This window comes from Podarcis vaucheri (genome assembly GCF_965113315.1).
Source record: "Podarcis vaucheri genome assembly, chromosome: 17".
In the NCBI taxonomy this organism is placed as follows: domain Eukaryota; kingdom Metazoa; phylum Chordata; class Lepidosauria; order Squamata; family Lacertidae; genus Podarcis; species Podarcis vaucheri.
In genome coordinates this window covers 19,240,629-19,263,498 of record NC_138755.1, presented here as the reverse complement: position 1 = coordinate 19,263,498, position 22,870 = coordinate 19,240,629, and the positions used below count along the sequence as shown (strand labels likewise).

Here is a 22,870-nt window from a genome sequence, read left to right as displayed (position 1 = left end):
CTAGAGAATGAAGATATCCTGGCAATAGAACAAGCGGGCTTCAGACCTGGAAGGTCCACAACAGATCACTGCCTAACGCTACAGCATCTCATTGACAAATACAAATCAGGAGGGCAGGCCTCACTATACGCTCTTAATTCAGGCACTGAACGCAAACAAGGCTCTTAGAGTCAGGTGCAGCCGCCTAGGACACCTAACAGACCCAATTAAAACCTTCAAAGGAGTCAGGCAAGGGTGCCTATTGGCCCCTCTACTATTTAATTTCTACCTAAATAACTTAGTATCTGCACTCAATGACTCAAAACTCCATCCACCGAAGCTTGCAAATCGGCATATTTTGGTCCTGCTATATGCCGATGATGCGGTAATTCTATCTAGAACCCGCATAGGACTCAAAAGAGCACTAAGAAAGCTCGCAGCATACTGTGAATCTGAATGTCTCAAAATCAACTATCAAAAGACCACGATACTCGCTTTTGGGAAAAAACCAAAGCTTAGAAGCTGGGAACTCCAAGGCCATAAATTAGAACAATTCACAAACTACAAGTATCTAGGAATGGTGGTACAGGCCTCAGGAACCAACAAACTACACATAAACTCCATCGGGAGTTCAGTGGGGAAAAACGCAAATTGTATTCTTGAATTCTTCAGAGCGCAATGGGGCTTCTTCGTTCCCACAGCTCTAAAATTATACAAGGCCAAAACTTTGGCACAACTCCTGTATGGTTCCTTTTTGGGTCCGCCTTCCTCTGCTTTCTCCCCCCTTGAGAGAGTTCAATCTAGACTTCTTAGAGCTCTCCTCCAAGTCCCCAGATGTGTCTCAAAGGCATGGGTGAGATTGGAAACGGGGATGATGAGAGTGGAGGCTAGCATTTGTTTAACATCAATCTACAAATGGCTGACGTTGAATCTGCTCCCCCGAGGGATAGCCCCACTGATCCTCTGCGACCAATTCCAGTCAGGCTGGCAGACTGCAGTTCTGATAACACCCTCCAGAAACTGGGTTTTGCCCCTCAAGCCCTTCTAAGTCTGGGCTTGTGCCAGGCAAAAGCCACGGTCAGGCAAAGAATATTAGATACCGAGAGACAACAGGACTGCGCAAAGTACCCCGACTACAGAATTGGAGAAATCGAGAGATACATATCCGGACCGGCAGCATATCTCTTCTTTCTCGTATCTAGAAATGCAAGAAGGGCCTTTGCACTCGCCAGAAGGGCGGCTCTTCCCTCGCCGGTCCTGGATGGAGCCTTTAGAGAAGTCCCCTATGCCCAGAGACTTTGCACCTGTCCATTGGGAGAGATAGGAAGCCCAGAGGACTTGTTCTTTAAATGTCCCTTTTATGAAGAGGCACGTAGTAAGGTCATTGATCCCCTACTGGTAAGGCTCGCTGACCTCCCGCAAAAGCAAAAATTTGACCTTTTGCTGTTAGGCAAAGATCAGAAGAAGACCTGGACGGTCGCCAGATTCTGTGTACAAATCTGTAGACGCAGACAATCGCCCAACTCAAAATAGTCCGGCATGAAAATCCCCAAACTTGGTTCCATGGGTGACTCTGCGTCAACTCCCTGGGATAGTTTATTGTTGCACATTGTCCCTAAATTTATTGTTGCACATTGTTTTAATTGTCTGTTTTAACCATATCTGCACATCAGTTTCTAATGCCTGTGTCCTCTATTTCAGAGGCTTCTACTCTGCAGCCTCTTATAGTTGTTTTAACTGTGAGTCTTTTAGTTCTTACGCCCTTACAGTTGTTTTAACTGCATGTTTTTATTTGTTTTTAGTTTTTATCTATTTTAATTATCAGTTTTTATCCATCCATTATCCGTGTTTAATCTTGTATTTTATTCAGAGGTTTTATCCTATGTTTGTTTCTTTGTCCTTATTTGCTCCAACATTTATCAGTTTAAAAAATCCTAACTGCTATTTTATTTATATGTTTGTTTGTTTTTTATCCTGGTCTGTGACCGTAATAAAGTTCATTCATTCACATGTCAGAGAGGGCATTATAGGTTGTAAAGTCGTACCTTGGAAGTCAAATGGAATCTCCCCCCCCCCCCGGAAAATGCAGATAGTGGGTTTCTTTCATATATCAACAGGAATGGATTTCCACATAAAAGGGGCAGCCACGCTAAAAACCCTGCTCTAAATTAACGTGGATCAGACATCTGATATCTTTGATACTCAAAGGATAAATTCTCCTGGAGAATGAAGTATTTTTTGACTGGAGAATTGCATTGAAAGATTCAGGTAAGGGAGAAAGATAGCTGTGTTTCAGTTAATGTATTAGTTTGGGAACTGAAAATTAGGTAGGTTCACATTAAAAGGTAAAATAAACACATTTCTCCTTTACGCATGCATAAATTTAGAAACAATTTTATGTTCACAGTATAGCCAAAAACCCATTTTCTTGAATTCTGAGGCATGAGAACTTGTATCCTATGGCATGTGATCCCTATGAAATAATATTCTCTTGAAAATAATGCTGGATAATTCGCCCTTGAGTTTTTTTAATTATTTATTGCTACATATCTGATTTTATACCTACAATTCACCCCTCTCCCCTTATAAAAATTCTTAAAATAAGATGGATAGAATTATTTTCTTAACTTAGTAAGGCCAAAATGATGTAAATTACATTGTTTCCAATAAACCATTGGCAGAGAATAGAGGACTAAATCCAGTGAAGTTAATTTTAAAGAAACAAATTCCTGGTTGTTGTTAACTAGCCAGAATGAAAAATGCACATAGATATTGCTGTTGTGTACTGGGGGAGTGTGTAGAACTATAAATAATTCTTCTCATTGGTCCACGGACATGTGAAGGACGTGCCTAAGATCAGGTCCTGCTGCTCTGTAAAGCTTCGATGAGGGTTTTGTTATATTCTGCAATCTGCTTTGTCACATTCTTCATTATAGGCCGGTAATCACTTTCCTGACTTTTCGTTGCTATAACTGATGATAAAAAGATAAGGAAAATTCTCCAACGAGCATCAGAGGGTAGAATTCAATGTCACACTAAAATAAACATTTGGTCTGCACAAGCATATCTGTTTGCCAGACAGAATGACCCCCCCTGCTATTCTGGGGGTCCTTGCAACCCCCAAAGCAAAATAAAAATAAAAATAAATGGGGGGGGGCAGAAAGGGGGAAAACCCCATTGTGCAAGTGGAAGCCCTTGTGCATGATTTCAGTTTGCTAGATGGATTGTGTCCTCAGTTATAGATACTAAAATCTCCATGTACAGTGGTGCCCCGCTAGACGAATGCCTCGCAAGACGAAAAACTCACTAGACGAAAGGGTTTTTCGGTTTTGCGTTGCTTCGCTAGATGAATTTCCCTATGGGCTTGCTTCGCAAGATGAAAACGTCTTGTGCTTTTTTTCTTAAAGCCGCTTGAAGAGGTGCAGTTGCGATGGACTGTGCTTCGCAAGACGAAAAACATCGCAAGACGAAAAGACTCGCGGAACGAATTATTTTCGTCTTGCGATGCACCACTGTACAACAGTTCCTACCTGGAACAACAGCTGTTTTACTATGCATTTGCACCATTCACATTGAGATTTTGCAGGATGATACAGATGATCATGAGTGTGAAAAGCAGTTTGGTCATCTGTGTGGGCTCTGAGCGTACAAAAGGAAGGCAATTCCACCAAACTGCTTTAAGGTTGTCAAATGCCTCAGATAAACTATAACGGAAGAGATACTGGGTGAGAGCTAACATTAGTCATACCCAGAGTAAACCCATTTAAATCAGTCGACTTAAACAACTTAATGGGTCTACTCAGATTATGACTAAGGTTGGATATCATCCATAATTTCCTGGCCAAGGTCTCTTTATTGCCATTGTCTCCTGTTGAACAAATAAAACAGTCCCTTTCTTCGGATATAATTATCTATATATGTAAATGTCAAGACATATGATGGTCATCTGTAACATGTGGAATAAGTCGTTGTACCTCAGGCTTTCAGAATAGAATGCTGAGAATGGGCATGATTCAGAAAATGTTAAGCAAGCCCTACTGATTTAAGAGACTTAAGCACCTGCTTATGTTCTTATTTACCATGATTATTTCCAGCATCTTCTCTCTCTCTTTTTTAAAAAGGATACATTCTTTCATGACAAAATTATTTTGTTCATGGTGTTGCCATTTCCTTTCCAAATTTGTAAGCTGCAATTACAAAATGAAAAAAAATGATAGCAAAAAATAGCCACTTGCGTAGCAACCAACCCCCCTTAATTTACTTAATTTATTGATTATTAAATGTATATTCTGCCCTTCCACCCAAAGCATTCTATCAAGTATATAAGATCAAGCACAATTCAGATAACATGCACAAACCTATACATAGCTATTTAGAAGTTCTACTAGGTTCACTGGGGCTTACTCTCTAGTAAGCATGTCTGTGTCAGTAGCCTTACTAAATCAGTTAAGTCTCACCGATTTTCATATGCTTAATCAGAGCTGTAGAGAAATTACAAGAACTGATAAGGATTCCAGCAAACCACATGCAGTTTGTAATTACACTGCATCGAAAAGATGGTTTGCAATCCATGCAAGCCATGAGAATATTGTCTTTTATTAGAGTGTGGAGACTATGATTTATGCATGACACTGAACTCTCATTATCTGTGTTTCTTTTTGGTTAACAACTGTTTTCAGACTATGTAAAGCTTATCATGCAACGTATCTTGAAACTATATTGGGCCCTGAACTGCACAGAAGAAACTTCCTCATTTCCATAGCTAAATTTCCTGTCTGATGCCAAAAGCTATGATAAGAGCAGGACTGCGTTGAGAAGATTGTAAGACTGCAGGCTAAATGTTGGGACTCCGACAACACTTTAAGCATCAACAGGAAGGTAATATGGCTATTATATTGATGGCTGCTTCCTAACAATGCAATTTGTAGAGCATTGATTTGTTTGGCTGGTGCTACTATTCAAAGTTTGTGCCATCAAGACATGCAAGCTATTTGCAATGAATATTTCAGAATAGCTGTGTGGAAGCTAACATTTAGTATGTGAGTGTAGTGCTATTTGGTACACCTTCCAAACCAGCAATTGCCCATCACAATTTCTGCTCAGAAAAAGAGCTCAATGCACTTTATTGAGCCTCTGATGGCGAGTAGATTTTGGGATACAACAGGTGACAAAGGAAAGCTTCAATACATTTTACAGGGTGACTTGTGTGCCACACTCAGCATAAATACAGCTGAGCCTTTCAAATTAACAAATTGTATCGTGAAATCCCATTTGGTTTCCACCATTCCCTCTACTTTCCTGTCGTCAGTCTCTGAGTGTGGTTGTTTATGTAGCCAAAGTAGTTAACACTCATGTAGAAAAGGGAGTTATCTGCAGAATCAGAGGAAACCCAAGGTTTGCAAAAGTAACTCTGGGAGGAAAAGCTGGTTGGAGGTGTTGGTGTTAGGGAAGAATGGGATGAAGTGGATGGAATCCTAAACAGGGAACATTTCACAGTGCAAAAAAGTTGTTGCAGGTCCCACTTATTATATATATTGCATCACTGACACTCAGCTGTTCAACCATGAATGTGCAAAAAGAAAACACAACTATTTGGGAGCTGAATATTCTTAATTCTGCCAAATTCTGCCCTCAGTTTCCCTCCCCCAGCAAACCTGTCATTTTTCACAACAATAAAATCTCAGGGACATTAACAGAATGGCAGGAGTGAAAGAGTACAAACATCAGAGAATTATAGAAATATTAGACTTGCCTGAGATTTGGCATGGTTGGTACATATTCACATTCACACTTTTTTCTTCAGTATGAACTAGTTTCTCCAAAATCATCTCAATTACTTTAATATCATTTTATGTATCTACTGTAATATTAATATTATTGCTCTTTGGTTCATAACTGGAAGAGTTCTGTGTTTCTTTTTTTCAAATTTAGTCCTGCCGCAAGCAGCATTTCTTGGAAAGAGATCTTATGTCTTTCCACATTTTAAAGATTTTGAAGTTATTTAAAGAGGCTGTAAAAAAGCAATTTATGTATGCATAGACATATTATACAAAAGTTTCAAAACTCCAAAAAGGTGGAGAAAAGGCAACACCAAAAGGCAAGAGGCATTTTCAACTGTACCTGTGAATGTGTCTCATTCTCCTGCAGCTGCAACTTCAAGCTTTCATATTCTCTATTCAGATGCTCCATGGTTTTCTTGAAAGCATTCCTGCGCTTCGTTAGTGTTTCTTTCTCTTCTTGTAGTTTCTTAAGAGTAAGGGGAAAAAAATGGAACATTAAAAAGCACTCATCTTAAAAGTGCTCTAGCTTATTTCTAAAATTCAGAGAGGGGGGAAGCATTTATGCTTGAATCTAAGCATCTGGCACTCATTCCCATGAAAGCATATAATCGTGTATATGACAGATGGCATGGAAAAAGTATGTGGTCGGTTCACGTGTGAAAGATGCATGGACTGATTTGTTTGACTGTGTTATGTTGACTGTAGTGACTGGTTTGCAAGTTGGCTAATCTTTCTGAAATGGGAAAATAGAAGATATGTCTGAGAACACAAGGGCTTTCTATTTCTTTACGAATGAAAACCCACGGCTCGTACATCACTGATAACAAATCATTTGGCCACCCAAAGTTCTTAGTTTACAACTCTTACCATTCCTGACTATTTGCCAAGCTGGCTGAGGCTAATGGAAGTTGGTACCTAACATCGACCAGAGAGCCACAGTTTCTCCATCCCTCTTTAATACGCTTTCTTTTTTTGAACTGTGAAACACTTCCTCTTTCTGTGCATAATATTGTACTCTGGCTACTTTCTTATACCTTTCCCTTGAAAGCTTTTGTTCAAGACAATAGAAAGCATGCAGATAAGAAAGCACTTTCTGCAGATAATGAACAACTAAAATAAATGCTAAGCCCAAGAACATATGTAGAGCCCTGCTGTATCAGCCCAAAGGCCTATCCAGTCCAGCATTCTTCTTCTCACAGTAGCCAACCTCAAGCCAACAGGAAGCTCACAAGCAAGACATTAGCACCATAGTACTCTTCTGCTTGTTTTCCCAGCAACTGATACTCAGAGACAAAGATGCCTGCAAATGTGACATTAAGGCTGGCAAGCGATTCCCCGCCATATGGGAATCGCTTGCAGATGATTGCTGTGCCTGGAGACTGGCAGGTTGTGTAGCCACAGAAAGATCAGAGGAGGAATGACTGCTGGGAGGAATGCAGAGAGAATAAATGCCCTGGTGCATCTGTAGCAGCAAAACAACTGGATGCCCTCATCTGCCCCAAAACACGTTTCTCCCATATTGGCCTCTACTCTAACAGTAGTAAAAAGGTAAAGGGTAAAGGGACCCCTGACCATTAGGTCCAGTCATGGCCAACTCTGGGGCTGCGGCGCTCATCTCACTTTATTGACCGAGGGAGCCGGCGTACAGCTTCCAGGTCATGTGGCCAGCATGTGGCGAACCAGAGCAGCGCATGGAAACGCCGTTTACCTTCCCGCCGGAGCGGTACCTATTGATCTACTTGCACTTTGACGTGCTTTTGAACTGCTAGATTGGCAGGAGCAGGGACCGAGCAAGGGGAGCTCACCCCGTCACGGGGATTCGAACCGCCAACCTTTTGATCGGCAAGCCCTAGGCTCTGTGGTTTAACCCACAGCGCCACCCATGTCCCCGTAACAGCAGTACAACGCTCCAAATGGTTTGACCTTACCCCTGAAGGTGCTCTCTTCCACTGTCGCCCGAGGCAGAAGGATGCCAAATTAACTCAACTCAAGTGCCTCTGAATCTTTGTAGTTCCACAGGAAATGTTATGTGTTACTTATCTCAAGGTCTGTCCCATGGAAGATGGAGCAAGCTTGTTTTCTCCTGCTCTGGAGGGCAGGACTCGAACCCATGGCCTCAAGTTACAAGGAAGGAGATTCCGACTAAACATCAGGAAGAACTTTCTGATAGCAAGAGCCGCTTGGCAGTGGAATGGTCTCCCTTGGGAGGCTGTGGACTCTCCTTCCTTGGAGGTTTTTAAGCAGAGGGTAGGGGGTCATCTGTTATGGATGCTTTAGCTGAGATTCCTGCATTGCAGAGGGTTGAGCTAGATGACCTTTGGGGTTCCTTCCAACTTCCTTCCAAGATTCTATGATGTATTTATAATTTATGTTCAGTTTTAGATCTAAAACAGTGGTGCCATTTATTTTCTCTAAAAAAAGCAAAAAGCAAAGCAAAGCATTTTTTTACTCAGTTTTGATGAGAAGCCACACAGGAGCTACTGGTCCACACGACACTCTTCCATGCAGATGTGGCAGGTATGCAGCTACCATAACTACCTGACTGGGGGATGGATCATGTGACTAGCCAGAAGCTGTTTAACACCTTTGGGAAGCAGCTCCACCATGCCTCAATGTACGAGTATGTAAAGGACACCAAGACAGAACATTTAACAAGATGCAGCTGGAATATTTCAATAACTTGGTCTCAAGCAAATATTATTAATATGTTTTGACTGTTAACTACCTTTTTCTTTTCTTCTCCTGCTGTTTTCAGACCTGGCAGATTGTTGTAAAGTTCCAGGTCTTTGGTCATTTGCTCTATTTTTTCTTTGAGAGAAGTCAGTTCATCAACCATCTTGCCTTCCAGCAGGCCCATTTTCTGGAGGTCCATCCGCAGACGTTGGCTGTCTGAAACAGAAAGAGCCAAGAAGCATTACTGACATACAATGGAGATTATTTTCTAGCACAGAGAGAAGTGAATCGTACATTTACTTATTCAATGAGACAACTGACTCCTGCCTGCCTTGTTCACCTTGGCCTTAGTCCAGGAAAGCTCTTAAGTACATCCTTAAGTTTTACATACAAATATCCATTATGTGATGAAGTAGTGGTATCGCTAAGACTAGTGTTGACATATTTGCAACAAAAACTGGCAAAGAGGAATTAGCATTGTTGTTCTTAGCTTACATTTGTCCATAAAACTATGCAAAAAGATCCTGCTGCCCTTTTTAGTTTTAAACTATGAAGAGTGTTGTAAAGTCTCTAGGTGACCTGCTCCTAAGGATTGACTGGTATAATATACAGGACCCTCAACGGTTCTGTTCATAATTTGGGGTGGGGGCGAGCACATCAATAGTATCTTAAGCTGAAGCATGTGCTAAAATAAACATGGTCAATCTCAACATGCATATTTTTGTTTTATTGTCTAGTAACAGACTGAGGTCATGCTGACCCTCTCTGCCTTTGAGTCTATTTGATATCTGCAATTTGGATGGCATATTTATTACCCTTACGTCCAGCTCTTAGATGGGAGCTCCCAGTGGTTTTCCCACTCATGTGATAGATCACACTTGCCCAGCCCTGAAAACTCTTGACTGATCAAATGCTTCCAGAACATTAACTGGGTCCTTATGTGTGGCCTCTTATTTCCTCCACACTGAAGGCTGCGTTTGCAAAGGGGCCTAGAGGCATAGTCTGGTGTGTCTAGGCCTGAAAAACTGTGTACACGTCACACTGCAATGAGCTCTATGTGGGGCTACCTTTGAAGGTGACCTGGAAACTGCAATTAATCCAGAATGCAGCAGCTAGACTGGTGACTGGGACTGGCCGCCAGGACCACATAACACTGGTCCTGAGAGATCTGCATTGGCTCCCAGTACATTTCCGAGCACAATTCAAAGTGTTGGTGCTGACCTTTAAAGCCCTAAACGGCCTCGGCCCAGTATACCTGAAGGAGCGTTTCCACCTCCATCGTTCAGCCCGGACACTGAGATCCAGCGCCGAGGGCCTTCTGGCAGTTCCCTCATTGTGAGAAGTGAGGTTACAGGGAACCAGACAGAGGGCCTTCTGAGTAGTGGCACCTGCCCTGTGGAACGCCCTCCCTTCAGATGTGAAGGAAATAAGCAGCTATCTTCTCTGAAGGCAGCCCTGTTCAGGGAAGTTTTTAATATTTAATGCTGTATTGTTTTTAACACTTGATTGGGAGCCGCCCAGAGTGGCCGGGGAAACTCAGCCAGATGAGCGGGGTATAAATAATAAATAAATAAATAAATAAATAAATAAATAATAATAATAATAATAATAATAAGGTTTTATGTATATGCCTTTATGCAACTATGGGGCCTAATGTGCAGTTATCAGGTGAGCATGCTGTAAAACAGAGGTGCATGGCAGCATGATTCTAACCTCTCCACCATGTGTTGGATTGAAAAATTGCATAGAGAAGTAGTGACAAGCAGTTCTTCTCCTTGAGTAATTTTTGTATAAGAGCTTAATCCAGATTTAAGCAAAAAATAAAATAAAAATAAAAAATGGCCCAAGGAATTTCTTTAGGGGCATTTGGTGCCTTATATTAGGCATTGTGATTTTTGTTACCAGCCCTAAGCATTCAGGAAAAGCTGAACAAACAAAAATCATGGTCCCCTTTTATTTGAACTGCTTGTTGCCGGCAATAGTGGCTATCGTGCTAAGTTGCTATTACAACTGCACTTAGTATCTCCCTGGGGTGCCATCACTTGCTCTTTAGGAAGTTGACTTCTTAGGTACAGTGGTACCTCGCAAGACGAATGCCTCGCAAGACGAAAAACGCGCAAGACAAAAGAGTTTTCCGTTTTTTGAGTCGTTCCGCAAGACGAATTTCCCTATGGGCTTGCTTCGCAAGACAAAACGTCTTGCAAGTTCTTGCGAGTTTGTTTCCTTCTTCTAAAAGCCGCTAAGCCGTTAATAGCCGCTAATTGCCATGCTTCGCAAGACAAAAAAACCGCAAGACGAAGAGACTCGCGGAACGGATTAATTTCGTCTTGCGAGGCACCAGTGTATAGCTCAGATATATTTGTGATGAACTAAAATCTGAGAGTGGCAGGGAATGATGAAAATGTGTTAAAGGTAAAGGTAAAGGTACCCCTGCCCGAACGGGCCAGTCTTGACAGACTCTGGGGTTTGTGCGCCCATCTCACATCTATAGGCCGGGGGCCAACGCTGTCCGGAGACACTTCCGGGTCACGTGGCCAGCGTGACAAAGCTGCATCTGGCGAGCCAGCGCAGCACACGGAACGCCGTTTACCTTCCCGCTGGTAAGCGGTCCCTATTTATCTACTTGCACCCGGAGGTGCTTTCGAACTGCTAGGTTGGCAGGCGCTGGGACCGAGCAGCGGGAGCGCACCCCGCCGCAGGGATTCGAACCGCCGACCTTACGATCGGCAAGCCCTAGGCGCTGAGGCTTTAACCCACAGCGCCACCCGCGTCCCCTGAAAATGTGTTACAGGCTTTTCTATTTTTAAGAAATGTTGTTTTAAAAATAGGCCCAGAAGTGGGTACAGTGGTACCTTGGGTTACAGATGCTTCAGTTTACAGATGCTTCAGATTACAGACTCCGCTAACTCAGAAATAGTACCTCAGGTTAAGAACTTTGCTTCAGGATGAGAACAGAAATTGCATGGCGGAGGTGCAGCAGCAGCGGGAGGCCCCATTAGCTAAAGTGGTACCTCAGGTTAAGAACAGTTTCAGGTTAAGAACAGACCTCCGGAATGAATGTTGTTCTTAACCCGAGGTACCACTGTAATAAGATTTTAGAAACTACGGGTACATGATTGGAATAGGGTTGTTTATTATTTTCACTGGCTGTTTTTTTTAATTCTATTGTTTTCCCTACAAGGTATCTGAGTTGTTTGATACATGCTACCTCTTCAAAGGAGTGCTCTAGTGAATACAGTTTACCCCCAAATAGATTTGCTAGTATCTGATTCCCTAACTGCTTTGAACAGATTTATTGGAGTGTGATGAAGGCAGATGCAATATGCAAGAAACAAAGTGCAGTTTTAGGATGGGGAACGTGTGAAATTTTCTTATGAGCGAAGCTCAAGAAATCATATTGATCCAGGAACTGTTAAGGGCAAATGGCTGTATACCCAGTGCTGTTATTTGCAGCTGTGCACTGACACACAGGAATCCGGACAGAGAACACATGTACAACCTTATCACAGGACGGTCACTACCGATAATCGATAATCTTATACACCTCTATCATATCCCCCTGCTTGGCAGGGGGTTGGATTCGATGGCCCTTGTGGTCTCTTCCAACTCTATGATTCTATGATTCTATGATATCCCCTCTTACTTTTCCTTTTCCTAAACTGAGAAGTCCCAAATGACTGAGGGAGAGGCAGTATATATGTACCGAAGAATATCTTTATGGGGATTGTCACGGGCCAGGAGTCAGCTTTGCCTGTTGAACAGCAGCCTGAAGGGGCAGAAGGTGAAAAGACTCCACACACACCTGTTCAGCCTTCAAGGTCACAGAGCTGAAGGCACGGATGAGAACCAGCTCGCTCCAGGATTCTTAAACAGAGCTCTCAGCAGCAGTACACCTTAAGGAGCATATCCACCCTCATCGTTCTGCCTGGACGCTGAGGTCCAGCTCTGAGGGCCTTCTGGCAGTTCCCTCATTGCGAGAAGTGAGGTTACAGGGAACCAGGCTGACGGACTTCTTGGCAGTGGCGCCCGCCCTGTGGAATGCCCTCCCATCAGATGTCAAAGAAATAGACAACTATCTGACGTTTAGAAGACATCTGAAGGCAGCCCTGTTTAGGGAAGTTTTTAATGAAGTTTTAATGTATTTTTTAACTTTTGTTGGAAGCTGCCCAGAGTGGCTGGGGAAACCCAGCCAGATGGGTGGGTTATGTATGTATGTATGTATGTATGCATAAATAAATTGTTGTTGTTGTTGTCAGATGCTGGAAATAATGCCTGTGGTTCCCGGCCCTCTACCTTACTGCTGCCAGTGATCTTGTCCCTTGGCTCTGTGATCATCTGGATTTCCTAACATCTGGACTGTCTGACTTTGTATGTGGATTCTGATCTCAGGTAAGTGTTCCTCAGAGACTCATAGCCTCTGCTACAACAGGGATGGCCCATAGTTCCATGGCAAGAGCCTATGCTTTACACGAACAAGGTTTCTGGTTCAACTCTGGTGCTTCCACTTCTAAGGGTCTTAGGAAGGGTCTAACATACCTTCTGCCTGAGACCTTGGACAGTATTGGGTGGGCAGACTGAGAGTATATGACAGTTTCATATGTCTTTGTGCATGCATTTAAAACATGACCTGCTTTCTACAGAAGGAGGAGCTGTAGAAGGGATGGGTTGTGGCTCAGTGGCAAAGCACATACATTGAATGCAGGTGTTGGGTTCAGTCCCTTGCATTCTAGGCAAGGCTCAAAAAAATTCCTTCCTGAACCCCTGATGAGATACTGCAGACAGTACAGAGCTAGATGGAACAATGACCTTACTAGCTGTAGGTTGGCTTCCCCTGTAAAATAATCTGGAGAAAGTAAAGGATTTTCTTCAATCCAACTGCCATCCTACAGTGAAGAAAAAAAAAAAAAAGGAAAGGGAAAAAGGAAAGAAAAAAATAACAACCCTTCTCTCTGGGAAGAGACAGGAAGAGGATGCAGTCCAGTTCCTTCTGATATGCTACTAAGTCAGACTTCAGCAAGCAAATGTGTACACAGTAGCAAATTCTGAGACAAAACTGCTTTGTGCTTTGACCCAGGGAAATGTTACTGGGAAATGCTGCCATCAGCAAATGTGTTTACTCACAGGAGTTTCCTTTGGGGAGGGAAGGAGAAGGCTCTGTGCAATGATCTTTATACAAAGAGTGAGGTTGTGGCCCCAAGGTGCATTTCTACAGCACTACATGGGTCCACAAGGCTCTTTTGCACGGAGCACAGAATCAAATCGGAATTCAGGATCCCAACTTCCTTTATGTTAAAGAAGAATAAAGCAAATTGCCAGGCCTCATGGGCAGAGAAACATATAAACAATAGTTTAGCAAGAATTATCTTTCAACTTTTTTTGTTGTCGTCAAAATTGTCCATTCGTGATTTAGAGCTTTGGGGAATAATTTCTATGCACGGAGGCACCAAATCTTGTTTTCTATGCACATAAGCAGGGGACTGGAATGCATCTAAAGGGATATATTTGACATAGTGCTAAGTAGATAGTTCTATCAGCATGAACAAATCAGTTTGGATAGTATCTGGACTCTTGGGTGTGCCAAATGAAGTCTGTCTCCTGTAGTAGCTGTATGTGTTTATATCTGGGTATTTTAATATAAATCGTACACTAATATGAGCACATACATATGACACAGATCATGTATCTCATAAAATTCTTTTTAAAAAAAAGATAAAAATGACTAAATTTGCTGATCATCACTCAAAGTATTACAAGATTTTTACTGGCTTTAAACAGAATTTAGAAACGAAGTACCATTGCTGGTTTTAGCCTAGGGCCATGTTTTCTATAAAAGTATCTTCTCCAAAGTAGAATTGGAAGAATTGTAGCTGTGATAGAACACACATCCTGCATGCTAAATGTCCCAAAGTTCAATCCCAAGCATCCCTAGGCTGGGAAAGATTCGTGTCTTAAAACTCTGAAGAGCCCATGCTGGTCAGCATCATACTGAAGTAGCTGGACCAAAGGTCAGACTAGATGAAAACCAGTTTTCAAAAATCCTAACCTTACTGTCAATTAATATAATCTCTACCGGCCATTCTCTGGGCAGTACTGCTTTCTGAAGTCAGGCAGCTAGCTCTTTGATAAAGGGTATTTTCTGTAGGGACATGCAAAAAATCCTCTCCCCAGAGCTTGCCTGGGACCAACTCCATTATCCTTTAGGTGCAAGACAACATCTATCCTGTTCATTTGGACTTTTATTGGTATTCAAGATATTCAATGACTTTTATCTGCTGGTTTTATATTATCTCTTTATCTGCTGATATGATGTTTTGGTTTCTGCAGTGAATTTTGCTTTATTGGTTTTTATTCTTGTAAGCTGCATTAAGGCCATTTTTTTGCACTAGAAGGTGGGAGAGAAATTTGTAAATAAATACAATGTACACTTTGCTTGCCATACCTGTTCCCAGGTTTTTCGCAGTACTCTGTGATTTCTGCATTTCACTTGACTTGAAAGTGAGATCTTCCTGCATGATTTTCAGCTCTTGGTTTGTTACAGAAGATATCTGTTTCATGCGATTTACATTCTGCGGGATTAAAGAAGAGTAGTGGAAGATGACACACCCCAAATACACTGCTACAACTGGTGGCTTAACAATGAGAATGGTTGGTGTTTTTCCATACTACTGAAGTCAGCTACAGCAAATCCCATTAGGAAAAATATTTTAGCTGTTTGGAGTTCATTTATAAAAAGTAGAATGTTGTAGTTTTACAGACCATTGTATTGTCTCACCTACAATTGGGGAAACAGGGCCAAGGGTGAACAAAAGGTGAGAGGTGCAATTTGGGGAAGTTCAAGTGAGGATAGTTTTTGCTCCCATTAAATGTTTTCCCTTCACATGCTAAGGAATACCTTGCTTTCCAAAGCCAGGGCAACTCAACTCCAAATTGTGAATGTGACAATCAGATCCTGGTTTCATAAGCAGGAGCCGCAGTGTAAATTAAGTTGTTTTTACTGTGGCATGCAGTATTTAAAAAGTGAAAATGCTTGTTCCTCCATGAAGCAGCCTTGAGTGACAAAAGCTGAAGCCATGAAAGTTGCACATAAAAGCCATTACAATGACATTTTCTTTAAAGAAAAAAAGGCAACAGAACAATGAACATATCCACATGAGAACCAAGCTTAGTTAATGTAGCCAAAGGTGTAATAATGTTAAAATAATAGTTTTATCGACTTAAATTGTCGTGACTTGGGGGGGGGGGATTTGATACACTAGACAAAATAAGAACATATGAGGTTATATAAACAGGGAATGATTCTAGGTGCAGTTTGTACTGTACTTTAAGCTAGAAAGAGCATAAGTAACTACATCTGCCTAGTTTTAGTGCCATATGTGATAGAAGTAAACTATGAAATGTTTTGCTTCTTCTCGTTGCCATAAAAGGTTTATTAGTGCAATTAAAGACTGAGGTGTCGGCAGAAGAAACAAGGGTGGTTCTGTTTGTGAAGGAGGGTGGGGTTTGCAGGAAGAAAAAGATGCAATAATGGCTCTCCCTAAATTGTGATTAAAAACAAAAAACAAAACAGGAGCCAGCCTTGGGAACCAAACCCCTCTTCATTCTGAAGCAGATCCCCCCCCCAATGCTATACCAAGTTAAGTGACGTTCTGGTATCAATGTTAACCAAAGTTATGGTTAAGCAGGATTCTCTTAACTAGGATCCGAAACAATGATTTCTAATGGGTTTCAGGGTCTGAAATAAGACAGAAGGGAAAGATTGAAATGAGGTTAGGGAGCATACATTTCCAAAGCTAACTATTCATTTGTTAACTGCAGTTAACAGGAAATCTGTGTTATCTTTGCACTGGCCCCAAGAATAAGAGGGGTCAGGAAGGTAGTATGCTACTCTCTCTCTCTCTCCCCTCTCACATGTTAATGCCATACTTGTAAACTTTTTATATGTCAAGCAACCCCTGTAAGCTTCAACTTGATATGCTTTCTGGAGAATAAAAGCAACTAATTAAATTATCACCAAACAATTAGATTATTTGGAAAGTACTAATAATTGTGATTGGTATCTCTTCATCTTTATTCTAAAGTAAGGAATAAATGTGTATTCTTATGAAAAAAGGATTAAAAATGTTATCCTAGCCACATTTACGTAGCAGAAAAATCCTAGTGAATTCTACACAAATAAAATGAAAAACACCATCAGACTCCACACACCAACCTAATAATTTTTACTTGTTCGTCCTCTTTTCCTTTGAAAATAGGATTACCTGTGAGGAAGATTATGCTTTTCCTTTGGTATCATTGCAAAGATGGTAAATAGTAAGTGATTTAATGCTCTTGGATTGACATGATGTACTTTTTGGGTAAGTGTTCCCAGTGAAATGCCTAAAATAAGTTGGTTATTTGTTATTTTCTTTGGTTCTAGTTTGCTTTCATTTGGATTTGTTTACATAAAAATCAATAAAAGTAAAATGAAAATCACAGCAGAGTCAACGGAACTTACTTCCAAGCTTATGATTGGAGCCAAAGCCACTCACCCTGCTTGAATGCTCTAAAATTGCCACAATACTGGCCTCTATCTGTGTTTTCCGTTCTAGTTCCTGGTTCTTTGCCTCTTCAAAAGATTCAAGAAAGTCTAAAGATTGAAAAACAAGATAAGGGAGGCTGCTGCTTATAAAAGGAAAAGCAGAAAAGTCCTGAAATGTGACTTATAGCTATAAGGATTCTGAATTTAAAAGCAATTAAAAATATATATAAACAAATATCTTAAAGCAATTTAAATGGAACCAAGAAATTTTATCTGTAAGGAATATCTAGAATGTGAGCTGGTTTTTGCAGCCTTTTATTCACCTTTTAATATCGATGTGGTGATCAACCAATGACAGGACAGTCAAAGCTCACATGAAGAGCCACATAAAAAGCTGCCCTCTTATTCTCTTCTATGCATCAGAAAATGTTTTACACTTGCAAAGAAGTACCCTTGTGGGACATCAATGCTACCAGCCTGGACCTCCTCCAACCGTGTCACTGCCCTGGCTCCAGTGAGCTGAAACAGTGCTGATGCCGGGAGGCCAATTGCTGTGCCCTGGGGGGAACTGCAGTGGTCCCAATGCCACAAGGTCAGTGCTGCCGCTCTGCCCGTCCGCCTCTTGTGCCACTGCTGAAGCGCTCCATTAGAGCCCTGCAGAACTCTAAGACTACCATTAACATGATGCATAGTTTACTTCCGGTGCATATACCGTATTTTTTGCTCTATAAGACGCACTTTTCCCCTCCTAAAAAGGGGAAATATGTGTGCGTCTTATGGAGTGAATGCAGGCAGGAGGCTCTGCTCAGCGCTCCCTTTAAGAGCCACATGGAGCGCATGGGGGCTTTTCCCCGAGGAGGGAGAGGGGCTGCCCTTCTTCCTCCTTGGGGAAAAGCCCCCAAGAGCCGCACACACGCTCCGCACGCTCTTGAAAGGGACCACGGCTCTTAGGGGAGCCTTCTGCCTTAGCCATGTGCAGCCACTTCCGGGTAGGGGGAGCCTTCATCCCCCTGCCTGGGAGAAGCTGCGTGCGGCTATCCCATAAGCCAGGACAGCAAGAGGCCATCCCAGAAGCCAGATCCCTCTTCCTGTTCTGGCTTCTGCGATTCAGAATATTTTTTTCTTCTTGCTTTCCTCCTCCAAAAACTAGGTGCGTCTTATGGAGCGAAAAATACGGTATGTCATCCTCCCAGGAGCAAAACTTTCCAATGTGGAGAAGGCGGCTGTGTGGGTGCAGTGGACATTTGTCCAAAGAGGGAAGCTCTGACTCAGGAATTGGCAAGGTTTACCTCGCCTGGGCTGGTTCACTCCAGCGGAGATCCCTGTGTGGGTCAGATCGCGCGCATGCCTGCAATTTCCTGTGTTGCGGAAGCGAGTCCCCACGCCGGTTTAGCGCAGCGAGGGGAGGCTTGGCTCATGGGCCGGTTAAACGACCCCTGTAGGCCACTTGTGGCCCATAGGTTGCCGACCCCTGCTCTGATTCATGCATGCATGGCAGCTCCAAATCTACATCAGAGTTCCTGCATGCTGAAGGCAGCTTTTAAGTCAACTGAGCACTGTTAAAGGTGCACAAAACGCCTTCCTTATCTAGTTCTCCTCTGAGGATAGTCTCCTGACAAAAGCAAAATCTACAGATGCATCCTTATACAAAAGCAGCTTAAGAAGGCCATACGGAACTTAAAAAAATGTCTTGACTGATAATTTGAATGCCTGAAATAGCAATCAATTATTGCTCTATACCAGGCATGGCCAAACTTGGCCCTCTAGCTGTTTTTGGACTACAGTTCCCATCATCCCTGACCACTGGTCCTGTTAGCTAGGGATGATGGGAGTTGTAGTCCCAAAACAGCTGGAGGCAAGTTTGGCCATGCCTGCTCTATACACTGCTGCAAAGCCAGTGGCTATGTGGGGAAATGTCTTTGGCTAAGGTTGCTAAATTAAGAACAGCGATCATGCCAGGTGACCAAAAGCTATTAATGCAAATGAAATGTGCATTAAGAGATGCCTTCATTTTGACAATGCAACTCAACATACATTTGAAACTACTTACTGTCCATGCTTTCTTCTCTTTTCTTCAACTCCTTGTATTTCAGATTCTTCTCACCTACAAAAATGCCATTTTAAAATTAAACAGTTAATAATTTAAGACTGCGATCTTCTCATTTACTTGGAGCTAAAACCTACTGAACTCAGAGGAACGCACAGCTCAAACTGTCTCTGTTTGATTTTCCATTTCTCCCTTTTACTACAACCTCTCATATCACATCCCAAGAGGCTTTAGGGAGGCACAGGGGCTGCAGTGAGTAGCTGGTATGGGAAATACCCTTTGTGCAAGCATCTTTCAACTAGTACCGCATGCAATCCATTCCTATACCTTTTGTTCCTTGACCTGTTTCAATGAATCTTGTTCATTTAGGAGCTGACCAAAATCCATGTATGGAAATCTGATTTAAAGCAAATATTCAGTGCTTGAGATAGAGGGAGTACCTTGTATACTTTGTTTGTATTTTAATGGGGTTAATTCAGTCTTTAAAATATATAAAAATTATTCCAGTGGATGTCTTGTGTTTCATAAGCAAAAATTTTGAAAGGATAAGCTAAATATAGATATATTTAGAGTCAAGAATTCCAACATCTTCTTTCCTCCCCAATAGTATTGTATCGACATCCCTTCAGCTTTCCTTCATATCTAACATATACAAATTATAAACATATGTAACTGGCCCCAAGGGACCATGATTTTCCTTGAACTTCCTTGCAGCTGTGAGCCTGTTCCTGGCTGACTCTCCCTTTCATGATACAGGAAAACTTACCAGAAGTGCCCTGAAAAAGTCTAGCCCACTTCTCAGAGTCCATGAATATACTCCTGGACTCATTTTAAAAAATCTAGAGAATATTTCTACTTCTTTGTTTTATTACTCTTACCACAAAAAACAAAACAGACTCATGTAAAAGCGGAGAGTGCTGTTTTTGCTAAGCTACCACCAAAGCAATCTATTTCTTACCGTCTATAGTCATCCAAATGATACAAGAAAATAATGCAAAAGCAATATGCAAAGAAAAAAGGATAAAAGCAGAATGAAAAAATTGTTACTATTAATTGAAAACGGAGAGACCAAAACAAGCAGTGATGGGAGTACCTAGTTTGCAATCAAGAAAGAACAATACTATTTAAGTTCCTTAACAGAGTAGTGATTAGCAGGAACTAGGAATAAGACCCTTTGGATATATTCAGGCTAAATTAACAATTGTCTACATCTCAAATATTTTTTCTCATGATCTTATATGTGATACTAGGGCTCAATAATATATACGTACTCAGAGAAGCATATATACACATTCTACAAATGGTCCTGTATTATGTCTTCATATTTTGCTGGAAGCTGCCCAGAGTAGATAGGGAAACCCAGCCAGATGGGTGGGGTATCATCATCATCATCATCATCCGTAAACCTTGCATTCTGTAGTGAAAACACTAACCCCGTCTGTGCCAACAGAATACTGCTGTTCTTGCTGAAGTCTGGACTGTTGCTTAGATATGGGGTGGTAGCAGGCCAGAGTGAAGACTGCAACAGTCTAGTCTGCTCCCGCATGCCCTGCCCCACAGGCTCAGCTGGATTGGCCAAAGTCAAATGACAGTGATGAGGTGGGAGCTGGCCCCGGAGATTTTCTAACAGCCAGCAACCTGGTGGCTGCTGCTCCGGTGGTTGCGGAGCTGATGGCAACAGGGCACAACTGCCACCCACCCCAGTCTGGGTAAGCAGCCATTCTTGGAAAGAATACTATGCAAAATAAGGAAGTATGTGCATACAGTGGTACCTCGGGTTACATACGCTTCAGGTTACAGACTCTGCTAACGCAGAAATAGTGCTTCAGGTTAAGAACTTTGCTTCAGGATGAGAACAGAAATCGTGCTCCGGCGGCGCAGCAGCAGGAGGCCCCATTAGCTAAAGTGGTGCTTCAGGTTAAGAACAGTTTCAGGTTAAGTACGGACCTCCGGAACGAATTAAGTACTTAACCCGAGGTACCACTGTACTTGTTCCATTTGCAAAACTGATTTGTATCACAGAACTTGGACTGGACTTAGTAAAGGAACTGGCCTATCCTGGTACAGAGTACACATTACCCTGACTACGAAAAACAACATCATGTTATCTTTGCTCACTATTCTCACCCCCTGAGGTCCTTCAAAACACAAAGAAACCTTCCTGCCAACAGCAGATTTTTGTGTGCACGGATCTTCAGTACCCTCAATCCAGAGATCATAAATGAATGGGGAAATCACAAATTCACTTCTGAATCAGATCTACTACATGGAAGAAAAACTAAACAAGATGGCATCTACATTTTGGAACTCCCTGACCATTGATATCAGACAGACACCTTCATCGTACCATTTTTGACACCTGCTAAAAACATTTTTGTTCAGACAAGCTTACCTGGATACCTAGAATGTTGATGTGCTTTTAGTTTATTGCTGGTTTAAATTTTCTGAATGTTTTAACTGCTTTGACTAATATTTTTATTGTTTTGTTCATTTTGATTTCAGGGCTTTTTAAACTATCAAACAGTATATAATTTTTTATGAAATAAAGTTTATTTAGAGTAGACCTATTGAAAATAATAGACCTAACTTATTTATGTCCATTCATTTCAATCAGCCTGTTCTGAGTAAAACTGAGTTGAATACCCTCCTAAAAATGTTTTTTAAAAGCAGGTTATCAGGTCCTGTCTATTTTACCTTGCTGCTCCTCTAAATCCATGTCAAGCTGCCGTATTCCTTCGTTAAGTTGGTTGATTTTTTCTTTTATGTCTGTCAGCCTAAAAACATGCAAAAACTAAATGATGAAAACTGAAAAAGTACAGCATTTAGCAGGCATTTTCTGGAAGGGAAATAGCAAGGTGAGTGAAGTTAACAAATGTAAAACTCCAACATCTTTTAGTTTCTTTCCCTAACATCTCTTAGGTTCTTAGCATTCCAGCACTGACTCAATGTATTTAACTTTAAACAGAAACTTGATTATCCCAAAGGAGCGATCTCGCCTTGTTTAACTTAACAAATGGGTCCACCTGCTGGTTAATCAGCATTATAATAATGACTTGGATTGCAAGCCTATACTAATTCACCTACTGGGAGTAAGTCCCACTGAAATCAATGGGGCAGACATATATAGGATTTCACTGTTTGCTATAATAGAAGAATGCACAATTGTCATTAAAGCCAGGCATCCCCAAACTCAGCCCTCCAGATGTTTTGGGACTACAACTCCCATCATCCCTAGCTAACAGGACCAGTGGTCAGGGATGATGAGAATTGTTGTCCCAAAACATCTGGAGGGCCGAGTTTGGGGATGCCTGATTCAGCCAGCTTTAGCCATTATGAACAAGGGACAGAAAACACATGAAGGGGATGACTATATGAGGTCTACTTCTCTTCTATGCCTGCAGAGGTTTTCGGTATGTTTAAGAACCCTGGAAATCTTCCACCCTGCCTAAGCTCCTTTCTGCCAAAATTCCCTTGGAATGAGGTAAATTGCCACGAGATGAACATGTAGATATGGGGGGAAACTTGGTTGAGTAAATACAATCTTTGGCTTTACATACTACTTGCTTTTAGCACTTTAGTAACAGTTCAAGTCATCCCAAATAGATCATATCTCAAAATACGTTGTAACTAGAAGTGTTTTGTGAGGCATTCAAAAAACACAAGGTCTGTTTCTTTATATAGTCTATAAGCAGCTGCACTATACAAACTGGTTATATGAGTTGAGCAGCTTTGCAGAAATAGATAAGAGAATTGCATTTATATTCAGAACCAGGGTCTAAAAGAACAAAATGGAACAGCACTCACTGTCTCTCCATGCTTGCTATTTCTTGGTTGTCTTCCTTCACCTTTAAAAAAAGAAAAAAATATATAATC

At 41.7% G+C, this 22,870-nt stretch overlaps 1 protein-coding gene across 5 annotated transcripts in view; it reads right to left on the bottom strand.

Annotated features, from left to right (window-relative positions):
* Positions 1–2,357: 2,357 nt before the first annotated feature.
* Positions 2,358–22,870, bottom strand: part of IFT74 (intraflagellar transport 74) — a 41,993-nt gene continuing 21,480 nt past the window's right edge. For all 5 annotated transcript variants that reach the window (XM_082204914.1, XM_082204917.1, XM_082204915.1 and 2 more), the window contains exons 12-20: positions 22,802–22,842; positions 21,692–21,771; positions 19,001–19,054; positions 16,961–17,058; positions 14,872–14,998; positions 8,485–8,648; positions 6,100–6,225; positions 4,106–4,166; positions 2,358–2,951 (exon numbers count right to left, since the gene is read on the bottom strand). In XM_082204914.1, the coding sequence (XP_082061040.1) occupies positions 2,836–2,951; positions 4,106–4,166; positions 6,100–6,225; positions 8,485–8,648; positions 14,872–14,998; positions 16,961–17,058; positions 19,001–19,054; positions 21,692–21,771; positions 22,802–22,842 (867 nt within the window). In that variant the 3' untranslated portion in view covers positions 2,358–2,835. The remainder of the gene's footprint in view (positions 2,952–4,105; positions 4,167–6,099; positions 6,226–8,484; positions 8,649–14,871; positions 14,999–16,960; positions 17,059–19,000; positions 19,055–21,691; positions 21,772–22,801; positions 22,843–22,870) is intronic.